The sequence below is a fragment of the Vespula vulgaris genome, chromosome 1 (assembly GCF_905475345.1).
Source record: "Vespula vulgaris chromosome 1, iyVesVulg1.1, whole genome shotgun sequence".
Taxonomy (NCBI): domain Eukaryota; kingdom Metazoa; phylum Arthropoda; class Insecta; order Hymenoptera; family Vespidae; genus Vespula; species Vespula vulgaris.
The window spans coordinates 14,207,701-14,222,720 of record NC_066586.1 but is presented as its reverse complement, the minus strand read 5'-3'; the positions used below and the strand labels follow the sequence as shown (position 1 = coordinate 14,222,720).

The 15,020-nt window shown below is 47.3% G+C and overlaps 1 protein-coding gene and 1 long non-coding RNA gene across 8 annotated transcripts in view; one reads left to right on the top strand and one right to left on the bottom strand.

The window, feature by feature from the left end:
- LOC127065401 (homeotic protein spalt-major-like) overlaps nt 1–15,020 on the bottom strand; it is a 61,729-nt gene that overhangs the window by 4,637 nt on the left and 42,072 nt on the right. Inside the window, exons 1-7 of one of the 6 annotated variants that reach the window (XM_050997685.1) lie at nt 8,326–9,099; nt 3,800–7,285; nt 2,468–2,601; nt 1,999–2,286; nt 1,371–1,635; nt 765–913; nt 282–455 (exon numbers count right to left, since the gene is read on the bottom strand). In XM_050997685.1, the coding sequence (XP_050853642.1) occupies nt 282–455; nt 765–913; nt 1,371–1,635; nt 1,999–2,286; nt 2,468–2,601; nt 3,800–7,285; nt 8,326–8,437 (4,608 nt within the window). In that variant the 5' untranslated portion in view covers nt 8,438–9,099. The other 5 variants (XM_050997712.1, XM_050997694.1, XM_050997702.1 and 2 more) reach the window with 5 other exon arrangements.
- Nucleotides 1–15,020, top strand: part of LOC127065568 (uncharacterized) — a 53,512-nt gene that overhangs the window by 10,956 nt on the left and 27,536 nt on the right. For both annotated transcript variants that reach the window (XR_007782130.1, XR_007782129.1), the window contains exon 2: nt 251–506. This is a non-coding gene — a long non-coding RNA (uncharacterized LOC127065568). The remainder of the gene's footprint in view (nt 1–250; nt 507–15,020) is intronic.

Genomic DNA, 15,020 nt, shown 5'->3' with positions numbered 1-15,020 from the left:
ACGTTTATGCCTTTCGGTTAACTTTGGTCGGGCGCAATTACCTACAAATCAAGGTGAAAGAAATAATTGATCGTTAACAGTATCGATTATCGAAATATCCATCGATCTGACGATACTTTCAACGATACCGTATAATGAGACGAACGAATCAAAGCGAATAGGGAGAAAGAGGGGTAGAAGGAAGGGTGGCAAAGAAGGATGAACAAATCAATAACGATAAAATTTGTCATTTTTTTTTTTTTTCTAAAAGTTGCCGTCAGCGCCTTCACGTTGGGACTCACCTTTTGCTGTACTCCGTTAAGGAATGGCGCGGGTAGATAGGGATAGAAGAGATCCGGCCGTCGCTGGAGGAACTCCGAGTCCTTGGGAGTGATGGGCAGAGGTGGCAGATCCAACGACATGCGTCGTCCTCGCCGCGAGGCCCCGTTGGTCCACATATGGGTTCCCATGTGTACCTGCATCGAAATAACAAGAGAGAGAGCCAACATCAGTTTGACGTCCGACTGGTATTTATATTTTTTTTTTGTCATTTTTAGCGCTAGTCTATCATCGAGCTTGCGAGATCGTATGTTATGTATTGGCGTTAGTAGAAAAGCAATAGCGGCTAGCCGGTTTAATGAAAAGTTTTTGGAGCTGAGGATATTATGAGACAGAGAGAGAGAGAGAGAGGTATGAAAGGAATTAGAGAGAGAGAGAGAGAGAGAGAGAGAGAGAGAGAGAGAGAGAGATATAGAGTGAGACATTTTATTGTTTCATATCTATACCTTTAAGTTACCCTTGGTGGTGAAGGCCTTCTGGCAGACGGTGCATCGGAATGGTTTGTCGCCAGTATGAGTTCTCATATGGATCTGGAGCGCCGAAGATGATGAGAAATTCTTATTGCAAATCTGGCACAAGTGTTTACTCGGCACGCCTGCAAACATATACACACAGTTTCGCTCAGGTGGCCGTTCGATTATTGCTTCGTGATAGTCGACGTTATTTTCTCTCTTTTTCCTTTTTTTTTTGTTTTTTCTTTCTTTTTTCTCTTTTCTTTCTTTCTTTCTTTTTTTCTTTTATCTTTCTTTTTTCCTTTTCTACGAGTTTTCAACTTTCGTACTTTTATCGAAGAAAATTGAGCGATTGACGAAGCAACGCGTTTCGAATAAACCTCGAAGAATATTTAGGAAATACACTTAGAATTTGACATTTTCGTAAATACGAAAGAAAGCAAAAGATGAGAGGATGCAAGGCGTGCAAAAAAGAAAGCTAGTTGCGGTAGTGAATTAGCGATGTTATTGAGACTACAGCGTAAAGCTTAGAGAGTTAAGAATGCGCTCGATGAAGAAGCGGATTGATTTCCCTTGAATTTAAATAGAAAAACCACTTACTGGGTGGTCTCTTTGGTGCCGGAAGATCACCCTCGGGTGGAGATCTCTTCATTGGTACTGCCGACTCGATTGACGTCGGTGGTACCGGTGGTGGTGGTGGCGGGGGTGGAGGTGGAGGTGGTAAACTCAAATCGTCGCTGCACATAGGACTCCTAGAACTCTCGTGGTCCTGGCTTTGTTGTTGGTGTTGTTGTTTCGCATCGGTGAAGAGGTGGGGTGGCATATCGCGTATTTTGTGTGTCAGCATGTGTTGTTTCATGTTGCCCTGCGAATTAGAATCGAAACTTTCTTTAAATCTCTTAACGTTAGGAAAATTAGAATAGTTTTGTTTTCTTTATTATCGATAAACTTTAATCTTTTCACTCGCTATTGTATGGAGGTAGTTCCCGACGATAGTTAAACTTTTACTATAGCTTAATTTAATGGGTGCGTTCACCCGGTTGAATGAGCTGGAGCAGAACAAGAAAATGACCACAAAAATTTGTCCTGTTGTAGAATAGATTCTTTTTTTTTTTCATTTTGCTTTTTTTTTTTTTACGTTTGTATCCAGCTCAATCGACTAAGTGAACTCACTTTGGAGCGTTAATGTCGACATTGGATGAAGCCTGTGGATGCTGGAGTCCCTTACCAGGAAGACGTGGTCCGAGGTGAGAAGTCCGAGGGCGGGTGGCATCAGCGGGGGCAGGCGGACGGTTGAATAGATAGACGTCAGCCCCCGCCCCCCTCCGGTCCCGGTCCGCCCCCGGTTCTTCCGTTCCTCAGGCCTCCGCCGCCTGCGTTTGGGTTTCTCCTCGTTTCCGCTAGTCGACGTTCTTCTCTCCTCGCTCTGATATCGGTTATTCGTTTGTGGAGTGCCCTTTATGGTAAAGGGCTTTCGTTGCTCCGCGCACGAGGAGCATACGTCCGATCCAGCATTCTGAAAGTATCGTACAATAATGGCCTGATCCAATTTCCAAACGTTCCAAAGCTAGCTAAGCGTTCAACTCGATTCCAAGCTTTTTATATTTTTATTATCGCGATCGTACTCTATCGATTCGTTTCTGAAAAACGTCGGATAAAGGAGCGAAGCTCGTCGTTTTGAGACGGAAAAGAATTACCTTCGTCGAAAATCCTCGGTCGCATATGCTGCATTTAAAAGGCCGCTCCTTCGTGTGACTTCGATAATGAATCTCCAGAGCAGAGTTGCACGCAAATGTCTTGTAGCAGATATTACACGTAGTGTTTCCACGTACTGGAACAAATTTTACTGTTTAACATCGACATCGGTTTAGTTATTCTTTTGGCTTTTTATTTGTTTTCTTTTTTTCTTTCTTTCCTTATTTATTTTTTTTTGTATTTCTTTTATATATATATATATATATATGTACACACACATTTTTATATATATTTTCTTTTTACTTGTTTTTATATATACATTTAGATATTCCTTTATATTTCTTGACTCTTTCGTTAAAGCAAACTACGCGTCTCTTATCTTACGTATCGTAATTTATACACGTTTGTACGTGGAAATATTGTTATCGAATGCTTTGTAAAATGCAGCGCGAGTGACTCGCTATCGAAAGGAATCGTGCTGTGAATTTAATCGAATTGCTATTATAAGAATTCAATTTACAATAGAACGTTGCAATGATGATTATGATATTTGAATAATCGTTTTATACTTGGAACATTCAGAAGGAGTAGGGTGAATATTGTGAATACGACTGTATATTGTAACATATTGTTTATTTAATGAAATACATATGAAGTATTAGGCGTTAACTCAGCAAGAAATTTCCAAATATCGATAATATCCATTGCGAGAACTAAAACCTAAAAAAAAACCGTTGTATTCAAGTACAATGATGCAAATCCGATCTGTCTCCATTCAAGAACGCGAGATCGTCGTAGTATCGCGGCTTTTCTCGAAAATATCAAGGGCGTGTTGGGATGATACGTCAGAAACACAGAGAACTGGAAGTTGCAAAAGTATGATCGAAAATGGAGCTAGACACCTCGACGAAGTTATAGTGAGTTATAACGGACGGTATGAGTGCTAGGTCCGGCTACACCACAACGGGCATTGATGATGAATTAGGAGTGGGTGTTGGGTATTGGTCAAGCAACGAGAGAAAGAGATAAAAAGGAATTTCGAAAGAGAGACAAAGATCAAAAGTGAAAGATAGATAGATAGACAGATAGATAGATAGATAGATAGATAGACAGAGAGAGAGAGAGAGAGAGAGAGAGAGAGAGAGAGAGAGAGAGAGAGAGAGAGAGAGAAAGTGAAAGAAAAAAAGAGATAGAAAAAGATAAAAAGCAAAGGATTCTTGGCAACGGGGAAGAGCAACTGTCGTAAGAAAGAAAGATGAGAAAAATCGATAATCGGATGAGAGAAGGAAGGTGTAGCAGGAACTGCAGCTCGTCCTGATGCTAGCAGCGCCTACCTGCTGGCCCTCCGACAGCTAGGCCGAGCGGATTGTAGGTCGACGTGGCAGCGAGGACTGCCGATGTTGTGAGGGAGGCTAGTGGACCACTGGCACCGCTGCCAGGAGCGACGGTATTCATCGAAGTGACACTGTTTATGCTGGAGGAGGATCCCATGGTGCTGGTGGAAGGCGAGGAGGAGACCGTCTGCAAGAGGCCTGCGAACATTCCGAAAGGATGCGCGTGATGGGGTGTCGTCTGGGGTGGCGGCGTCGCTGCGGATGATACCGAGGCTGGCGTCGACGAGGCTCGAGGGGTGAGATCGAGGGGTGCCCCACCGGTGGGAGGGCTATTGCTCTTGTCGCTGCCGTTGTAACGATGATAGGAAGGCGATCTCGCGACGTTCGAGGCCGTGCCGGTCGCCGTGGTCGTGATCGTTCGCACTTGATTCTCCAAAGCAGCCAAAGAGGTCGAGAAGGTAGATAGAGAGATTTCTTTTTGTTCGCTTTCCTCGTTCTCGTGATCCTGTTCCTCCTCGGTGTCCGGGATACACCTATCGCGATTGACCTCGCACCTTTCGTCGTCCTCCCTGCGATCTTCCTCTTCGTCTTCTTGCTCTTCCACTTCCTCGTTGTGTTCTTCCATGTATCTCTGCTGCTGTTGCTGCTGCTGCTGTTGCTGATGATGAAGCAATTGATGTTGCTGTTGCTGTTGTTGTTGATGCTGTTGCTGCTGAGGTTCCTCCTTAACGTCCATGTCGTTTTTCTGGTGTTGTCGTTCTATGGTAGGCTGTCGGGAGGGTGGAAATCCTAGGGAGAAACCCGCGCTCGTCGGATGTATCGGTGGAAATCCTTGAGGTAGGAAAGAGGCTAATGGGTGATGCGAATAGCCAGGGGGAAACTCGTTCACTTCGTCCGCCTGTATCTGTTCCAGACTGAGATCGGTAGGCTCGCCCGTGTGCAGACGTATGTGCTGCTGTAGCACGAGCGCGTTCGTGAACTTCTTATGACAAACGGGACATTGGTGAAACACTCGAAGCTGTGGCTTCGCGCGGTGCACACCCATGTGGGTTTTGAGGTTGCCCTTCGTGGTAAAAGCTCGCCCGCAAATTTTACACTTGAACGGACGTTCTCCCGTATGCGTTCTATAATGCATTTGCAGGGCGCTCTTGCAAGAGAGTACTCTGTGACAAATGACGCATTGATTCGGATCGGTCAGCTTGTGCTCGATATTATCGACCAATTGTTGCAATTTCGACGTTTCCGACGTTTTCGTTATTTCGATCAAACTCTCCCAGGAATTGTCGTTGCTCCCGGGTCTCGGTAGGAGACTGGAATATATCGCCGGATCCTTGGCAGGGTCGACGATCATCTCGGGCGCCGAGACGGTCGGCGTGACGCTCGCGTTCGCGACGGTGTGATGTGGTATTTGGTGATGAGCAGGTGGCCCAGGGAATAAAATCCCGGCGAAGGACGTTTGAACGCTTCCGCTGCTCGCGCTGCTGCTGGCCGGCGATGCTCCGGGATATGCGACGATTTGTTGAGGCAAACGACCGGCCGTTCCTCGACTAGAAAGATTCTCCGGTTGTTCCTCGGTCTCCTCGTCCACCTCCATGTCACCATCGGCCTCCAATCTGCCACTTATCTTGCTGTCCATACTACAGTCCTCATAGGTTTGAGGTTGCGAGGGTGGGTTAGCCGAAGAAGGCGGCGAAGCGAGATATCGCCTTGTCGTTTCTTCAAAATCTTCGGTCTCCTCTTCCACCGGTTCCTCGGTGTCCTCGGGTTCTTTCTTCGGCGTTATTCTATCGGTACCGTCTCTACTAGTCGGTCGTTGCGGGTATTGTTCTTGAAGAGGCGAACGCTGTTCCATTTTGATTTCCTCTTGCTCGAGCTGTTGCTTTTGCTGCTGTTGTTGATGATTATCGTGGAAGGAGGAATGGTGGGAGTTGGAGAGAGCAGCCGGGGAGAGGGGCGAGGTGGCCGTCGGTACCGTGGTTACGTTGGGTTTACTCAAGTTCTCCGGTAGCTCTTGGTCGTCGCGATGATTAATAATGGGAGACCGGTAAAGGGGTGGCATTCCGGGCAAGGCGAGACTGAGTGGCAGAGGTGGCTGAGGAGGAAGAAATCCGTGGGCCGTAGCCGCTGGATGAAACGAGGGGTGATGCGAAGGAGGCGGAGGTGGCGGAGACGGCATCGGCCTCTGACCCGAGGCTATCTGCTGAAGGAGAGGCGGATGATACTTGTCGAGATGCTCGGGGACGGGATTTGGGTTCATTTTAACGTGCGGAAATTTAGCCGTGTGTCTCTGGAAGTGGACCTTCAGGTTTCCCTTCGTGGTGAATCGGCTGCCGCAGACGTTGCATTTAAAGGGTCGCTCACCTGTATGGGATCGTATGTGGATCTGTAGGGCCGAGTCGCTGCCGAAAACCTTGCCGCAGTAGCGACATCGGTGCTTGAAGAAATGTTCTCCCCGGCTGCCACCTGATTTAGAGTCGTAAGGCGAGAGCCGAGAACCTTTGCCACCCCTGAAGGCGAGCTCGTCGGCGAGGTTATTAGCCAGTAGTCCTTGGCTGGCATTGTCCAGCACCTCTTGCGCTCGTTTCTGTAGCATTTCCAGGGTGTTCGGTTCGTGAAGCGGCGGTGGATCCGTATTGGTTATTATCGAGGACGCCAAGGACGAGCTTATCGAGCACAGCGGTGGCATCTGATGGGACAACGCTAGATTGCTACTGTTGTTACTCGTCGTTGGTATGCTCGAGGAGACGTTAGGCGTAGTAGCTTGCAGCGGTAGATTCAGAGGAGAAGCGCTGCTGCTAGGCGTAGGCCGTTCTTGGGGTAGATTCGGCGTTGCCGGCGCCGGCGAGCTTTGTTGACGATGGCTGCTACTGCTGGGTGATCGACAGGAAGGTGGCGAGGTCAATGTAGACAATGCCTTCGGATGCAGGACAGGAGACGGCGATGCTTCCTTGCTATTGGGCGGCTCGGTCGTCGACGATTGTGGCACGGATTGGCCATGAGTAATGGATAATTGTTGTTGCAGCTGACTTATCAGCTGCAATTGAAAAACCTGCTGATGTTGAAGCGTGTAGAGCGTACTTTGCAAGAGGGCCAAGTCCTGTAGAGCTGCCTCGCTGTCCGCCCCACCGGCGAGTGCAGTGGCCGCGAATTGAGCGACGGCCACTTTCGTATTTTGAAGGGCTTCGAGTGTGACGTGACTAGTACCAGCCGGTGGAAAGATCCCGCTGCTCGCTCCACCCTCGACGAAATTGTTATTGTTCTCCGCGTCCTGCCGATGGTGCATTTGCTTTCGCGAGCCTTCTTCGTCCTCGTCTTGTTCGTCTTGCTCGTCGACGCCTTCCTCGTCTTCCTCCAAAGGATCCTCTTGATCCTTCTCATCCTCATCTCCGTGATGAGTTCGAGCCGCTGTAAGATCAACCGCTTCGTCTCCTCCTCCTCCACCGCCGCCACTCTCCTCGCCGTCCGATATGAAGTCATTTTCCTCTCCTGCAACAGAAAGACGATGGGATTCCCTTAATCCACGCGATCATCTCTTTTCCCTCGATCGTTCTTCTCGAAAGATATTAGTTTTGATAAATCTTTCGCTAAACTACGGACAAGAGTAATAGTCAAAGGCCGCCGTTTTTTCAAATTTCACTTCACGAGCGAGCGACCATCAAGGACAGAAGAAAACGATAACTCGTGGTTTCATATTATATTCAGGACGTACATTGCAACCGTGATAGCATGTCAAATGAAGTAGATAAATATTTTCTCGAGCACGTCGGGGAATCGTCGTCTTTTATCGCGAACACGTCGAGTGCGAGTTCGAAACGGAGAGAACGTGGTTCGTGGTTCGTTTCGACGTTCGTTTCGACGTTCGTTTCGACGTCGTTCGAAAGGAACGATCGATTGGTATCGTTATTCGCTCTTTAGAGAGCGGAGCGATCGCAAAACGGAGAAACTTTTACGAACGGTCGTGTGGCCGAGGGCCGTTTGCCATTTGTGTCAATGATAAAAAAATGTAAAAGCGTGCTCATTAGTATTCTTCGCGAGAAGGGTGAAGCTCACGATTAATCTCACACCATTTCGTACTAACAATAACCAAGCCAACAACGATCGCCGACCTTCCATGCAAATAATGAAAAATGGAAATCGCACGATTGCTATTCTCCTCGTCGATGGTTGTAGATGTAGGATCGGTTTTGTACCGTTCAAATCGAATCTTAACGATCGAGAGGTTTGGTCGAACGCGTAATTATATATTCGAGCACTATTATGACGAACTCGATGTTTTTGATATTTCGAAAGAGGAGAATGAGAAACGATAAAAGAGAAATTCGAGATAAACGTTAGCACATTGCTGTCCACGTTCCAAAGCGACTCACGTGTTCGTTCAACGAAAGTAAAAGAAGTGCTGCGCGAGTTTTCAAACACTTTCCAATTGGACACCCAGGGAGATCGCCACGTGAAAAGAAAAGGCAAAAGAATAACGCACTCCCTCGGAATGGAGCGTTTCTCTCGGTTTCGTCGAAAGCGATTCGTACCGGAGGATCGGCTGGAATAAATCCTTGTCGTTGGTTGGCAGCTTTTCTCCTGAGATTGCCTAATGCCTCGACACTCCAGGCGACGCGTTATGCTCCATCGCATGAGCTGCATGACGTTCGAAGAAGAACACTCTCCTCTTTTACAATTCCACGTCTCTGCCAACAATCCTTCCTCCTCCTCCCCCACCTTCTCTTCCTCCTCCTCCTCCTCCTCCTCTTCCTCCTCCTCCTCCTCCACCACTGCCGCCGCCACCGCCGCCACCGCCGCCGCCGTCACTATTCACCTCCGGTCGGCATTCGTGCGAGCGAGACGATATCTCGCGCTTCGTGTCGGCCCAAGAATAAAGTTAACGTCTCTTCGCGCGTAGGTGGATTTTCTCTCTCTTTTCTTCTTCTATATACTTATGCAGCGTTACTCTCCGCGTAGAGAGCGCCAACTCGCGGCGAGATCCGTGATTGAGGAGAGAAGAGGCGAAAAGAAGAGAAGAGAAGAGAAGAGAAGAGAAAAGCAAAGAAGAGAAGAGAAGAGAAAAGAAGAGAAGAGAAGCAAAGGAAAACGTAGTGGGGGAAGTTCCGCGTACTAGTAACGATCGAACGCACGACGGCTTGTTCCGACCGGTGTCATCCAGCAAGGACGAAAACCGACTGATCGCTCGGTAAAGAAGCAGGCTGGGCATAGGTAGGATCGCGCAATACCACTGTACGCCGGCAACCTCATCCCCACCACCGTTCTTGGGATCGCCAGCGATCGTGGCGTCCCACTATCCGCGCGAGTTTCCACCACCACCACCACCACCACCACCACCACCACCACCACGACCACCACCACCACCACCACCACCACCACCACCACCACCACCACCACCACCACCACCACCACCACCACCACCACCATCACCACCACCACCATCGCTAGCAGCAGCAGCAGCAGCAGCAGCAGCAGAAGCAGCAGCAGCAGCAACAGCAGCGACGGCGGCAGCGGCAACGGCACTACCACCACTACCACCGGCATCACCACCACCACCACCACCATCGTCACAAGTGGAGGCAGCAGCAGACACACCAAGCTATCGGCGACGTTGCTTCGGTTATGACAGGGAGGCGGTGCGGTTCATAAATCAGGGGAAAAGGGGCGGCGCTTGCGTTAGCCACTCACCGACGAGTTATTAATTATTATCTGGCCGTGCTCGATGCACCCTCGCTTTAACACCCACACGATTCCGTACTTTGTTGACTTTCTCTTTCTCTCTCTCTTCCTCTCCCTCTCTTTCTCCCCCTCTCCCTCTCCCTCTCTCCGTCTCTTTCCCTCTCTCTCCCCACCTTTTTTCTTTCCTCTTTTCTCCTCGCCTTCTATCCTTCTCTGTTTCTCCGAGCTACGATCTGACACCCACGCGATTTTACGCGATTCCTCGGACTTGGTTATGTAGTCACCTCCTATCGTAGCCTTGCGATAAGCCAACCGGGGATCATAACTAGGTAGGACGTCGCCGGCTTATCCGTTTCCCGTGCGAAATAGCATTAACGCGATTAAGTGTTATCGAGTGCGAACATCGGCACTTCCTAAGGCTTCCGAGCCTCGATCTTTAGCTTTAACTTCTCCCGTTTGACCCGTTTCACGTCATTTTCGTACGCGATAATAATCGAAATTGTAATGGTCATTCTATTCGACCAAGTATTATATCAGAATTCTTTATCTTTTCTTTTAAGAATTTCTTCGAAGGATCTTATAATGATCCAGAGAAAAGGTAGACTGTTGCAGGTAGCTCGGCCTTCTGTCGTTTATGTAATCTCGACAATGGAATTCGGCAAATAGGTCGAGAAACGATTTACTACGACGTAAATCATAAACTCGTAAGATGGATTCTTCTCAAAAGCGAAACACTTAGTAGGATTCTATTCTCTCTGGTTTTCTTTTTTTCTCTCTCTCTCTCTCTGTCTGTCTCTCTCTGTCTGTCTGTCTGTCTGTCTGTCTGTCTGTCTGCCTGTCTGTCTGTCTTCGTCTTTCTTTCACTCGTAGAAATTTAACAGACCTATACAACTTACTGACTCTCGTCGGGTGTCCGCGAATGGGCAACAATGCGATAATGGGTCGGAAGTCATATTTCACGTAGACCGTCTCGGCGGCAGCAACAGCTTGTCCGAAGTGCTTCCTGTTCCAGGACTCACATACATTTAACCGCTAAGAAACTACGAATTTGCCTGAGACGGCCGGTGATAGACGATCTATTGACTTTCTCAAAGAAGAGAAAGAGAAAGAAAAAAAAAGGGGGGCGGCTTGTATCTGGTTTGGGATCTATTGTGAACGGAAAGACGTCTTTCTTCTCGTTTTATCCTACTTTTTGACTTGAACCTGTGTTACGTTTCTTTTTTCCCTTTTTTTCCCTTTTTCTCCTTTTTTCCTTTCTTCCTTTTTTCTTTTTTTCTGTTCTTGGAAAAATATCTCGTCGGTCAAGCAAGACGATAGAACACATAGCGCTTATGGCGAGAGTAGTACTATACAAGTAGGGTGGTCCATTTCGTTGCGTTCTTACGAGTGCAAGGTCGTGGGGGCTGGTCGATAAAAGCAATGACTGAAGGATCGGCCGCGGGGGTCGTTGCTCTCGTTAGTTTCGAGTCGCGACGAGTCACGGCGCATTCGTGCTGAATACAAAAGGGATTCGTATTCGTAGTGACGGGGTCGAGTCTTGTTTAAATAAGTTAGCAGTGGCGAGTAAAGATGAAGGGGAAAGGCTGAAGGAAGGGGTAGGAGGGGGTAGAGGGAGAAAAGGGTAGTAGTAGTAATAGTAATGATAGTAGTAGTAATAATAGTGGTAGTAGTAGTAGTAATAAAAGGAAGAGGAAGAAAGGGAAAAGGAGGGAACCGAAGGTAGAAGACGAAGGTGGAAAAGGAAAGGGTAAGACAGAGAGAAAGAAAGAAAGAAAGAAAGAGAGAGAGAGAGAGAGAGAGAGAGAGAGAGAGAGAGAGAGAGAGAGAGAGAGAGAGAAGAGAGATATAGATATAGAAAAGTGAAAAGGGAGTGAGGAGAGAAAGAAGCTCACCGAGGGAATTTGCACGTGGCGGCTCGCGATTGGCTCGCACCTGTCTCCTCGGACCGCCCTCTTTCGTTCGCGATCGTACGGAATGCCTACATACCTAATACGCTTTCTTGCTCGCTCTCTGCATATACTCTTCTTGCGGCGTATCGCGTGCATGCGAATGCACACTTTCTCGTTGAGCGAATGCACGTATTATTACCGAGGCGAGGTGTTGGTAGCGTGTAATGAAGCACCACCACCACCACCACCACCACTGCCAGCACCACCACCGCTAGGCACTACCACCCCTCCCACGAGCTCGCTGCACGCCAACTTCCCCTCCACTGGCGCCCTCGGCGAGCCTCGCGGACGTCAAGGTAGGGAGCCGGAACGAGCTGGAGGGAGTTGGCGCGAGTTAGCGGAAGGTTCTCCAGCGAGCGGAGAAAGGGCATAGGATAGAGAGTAGATATTATACTTTTGTGCACGCGGCTTCTTGCGGGGGAGGCTCGAAGCAAAGGGCCGGTACTGTGGATGAAGAGGTGGAGGAAGAGGAGGAAGAGGAGGTGGTACGTGGCCGTGGTTACACGCGGTTAATCTATCTTCTGGTAGACGCTAAACTGCAAGATGGAGGCCTCCCTCCATTGCGATTGCCATATTTGTAATCGAGAACGATGCTGGCTTTTCGATCGGACGGCTTTCTTTGTTCTTGAGGAGTCGATTGATCGTTACGGGAAATATATATATTATATAAACTATGTATATATACATACGTGTACACATATACACATACACATATATATATACATATACGTATATACGTACATTCTTCATAGACTCATCGAGGGATTTAGCTATCTGTTAGGAACTAGATAAAAATTTCCAGGTAGAGTAGAATGTAGCATAGGTAAACTCCAATCGTGATTTTATCGTTGCTGTTAGCTTTAAACGCTCTCCATGATGCAAAGGGACTTGGAGAGGAGAAGAAGTGAGGTGTTCGATGTACGAGCACGGTGGAGTGATTGAAAAGCGCGCGTTCTTTTGCTCGATCGACAAGCCTAACAGAGAACGTGTTTCGAGAGCTTTCCTATCTTTGGGCCGAAAAGGCTGGGAGGGGTTAGGTGGCGGCGGCGGCGGCGGCGGAACAGAGAGAGACGAAAAAGAAAGCGCTCGGTAAGTACCGTGTAATAAAGTATTGGCCATGAAGGGAAAGAAAGAGAGAGAGAGGAGGGATACAAAGAGAAAGAGTTCTTTCGGTGGGTGGGTGGTTCGCGTTCCAAGATCCTTCGGCGATCTGTTAAGTAACCTGCGGATTTACATGGTCCTATCTTATCGACGCACTGAGAGAAAGAGAGAGAGAGAGAGAGAGAGACAGAGAGACAGAAAGAAAGAAAGAAAGAAAGAAAGAGAAAACCTCCTATGTGCCCGGCGTCCCAAGGCATTTATTTATTCGTTTGCAAATGAATAAAGAAGGTCGATCGATGCTCGATCGCACCGACTCGGTTCCTTCGGTACAAGCACGGGCAACACAAGCAAGCATGCTATGGATTCCAAGTTAGAAGTATTTCCCTCAGAGAGAGAGAAAGAAAGAAAAAGAGAGAGAGGGAGAGATAGAGAGAGAAAGAGAGAGAGAGAGAGAGAGAGGGACGCCGGCTTGTAGGCCGGCCAATGGAGCTTAGGGCTGGAGGAGCGAGGCGAGGAGGGAGCTCGGGCATGTCATACGCGAAGCCCTTATCTCTGCTCCGGCCGGAATCATGATCGTTCCTCTCGCGCGAACTTGCCCGTGGGATATCCCTTCGCTACACCAATTCACGGGTACAACACGGAGTGTGAGAGGGTTTTAATGTTACCTGCCCCGAGCATCTCGGCACCGCGGATATTTATCGTTATTTGTAATCCCGAGGACCATCGGAGAATATGTTCGAGCTTCTTCCACGAGCGATCCCCATTGCACCTCTTTGTTTCGTACTTTATGGAGATCTTACCGCGGCGACGTTATTTCATGTTACGACTCGACGCTGACATTCCACGAAGCGTTCGTCCGCCTCTTTCTTCTCCTTCACCATCTTTCCTTCCTTCCTTCCTTCCTTCCTTCCTTCCTTCCTTCCTCCGCCCCCTACCCCCCCTCTTTCTCTCGCTTGTTCAACGAAAGAATCTTATAAGCATCGAAAGTCGCATCTCTTTCCTTGGACGTGATCATTAACGCTTTTGTTCATCGATGACAACGCGTTGTTATATCTTTTCGTCCGTTAATGTTGGTAGTCACTGTCACGTGCAATGTTAATTAGTCCATTTTGTTAATTAAATATGCTAAACTTTGACTATCAGCGAACGTAGAGATACATATAATAACGTTAATGATAAGGTTTCTACAAACGTTTGTAATTATTTACAGTTAGCTAATAGTTGGTTATTTTGTTAGGGCAATTTATTTGGTAAAAGTGTTTAAATGGAATAAGATAAATTCTTCTGAAAAGGTTTTGGGTCTGGAAGAGGTAGCCGATCGTTGCGAAAACAATTTATTCGGATCTATCGCAGGCGGGTAGGTCGGCCTTCGAAAGGTGAAAGGTTAACAGCCTCTATGGAAATAATGGCCGGATCGTTGACCGTAGTAATCTTAGCCCGCGGAAACAATTTAATTGCTCGTTCAGCGTCCGTCATAAACGACGTAGCCCTACTCTTTCTCTCTTCGGAAAGCTCACGCATATCCGTACATCATACGTGTATTACCGAAAGAGAAATATCATCGTTCGGAGATGATCGATCGAAAGAATTGCGAATTTGTTCGATCGAAAAGAAATTTCTTCTTTTTTTTCCTTCTCTCTCTCTCTCTCTTTTTTTTTTTATCGCGGAGAGAATCCCGTGTAAACAGGCCAGAAAAAAAAAGAGGAAAAGATAAGACAAAAAAAGAAGAAAATAACGGCAAAGCCGCTGGATCGATTTTAGGCGCGATAAAAGAAATCGGAATTTAAGATTTCACGGTTGTTTAGTTCGAAAATGGAAATGATCAAAATGCATGGACGATCCGAGAGCTCGTTAATTACCATATATCGTTGTAACATCGTGTTCCGTGAACTTGATCGTTTCGAAGAAGTGGAAATGAATCGTACTAGTGAGAGATAAAGAAAGAAAGAGAAAGGGAAATGGAGAGGGAGAGAGAGGGAGAGAGAGAGAGAGAAAGAGCCATTCGCATGCATATGCGATTCACAATCTTATCTGTACACCTCGTAAATAGCGGACAATACCAATGGCCGATTCTCAATGCAGTTACTTAGGTAGTCTATTATATAGGCATGAGCTGGTAGTGCATTAGTGCCGCCAGATTGACCCTTTGGTCAAACGCCGTTTAAGTTGCGCCCGGAACAATGTTCGCGTGTTTCGCCATGCAACGAAGTACTTTCGAGGATCCAGCACTTCGTTGAGGATAGCTTTCTATTACGGATAAAGATTACCTTGATCCGGGACGATTCGTCTTCGATTATCATTTCTCTTCGAGAAATTTCACGTTGGCTTGCAAACGTCTGATCTTGTTTTTAATATCTGCTTTCTTCTTCTCCTTATTTTTCTTTTATTACTTTTCTTAAACAAATCACGTACTCTTCTTTTATAGAATTACTAACAAACGTATAAACTTTAATCGTTAATGGAGTATAACTACCAATGAAAATCGAGTCCCTACGTAC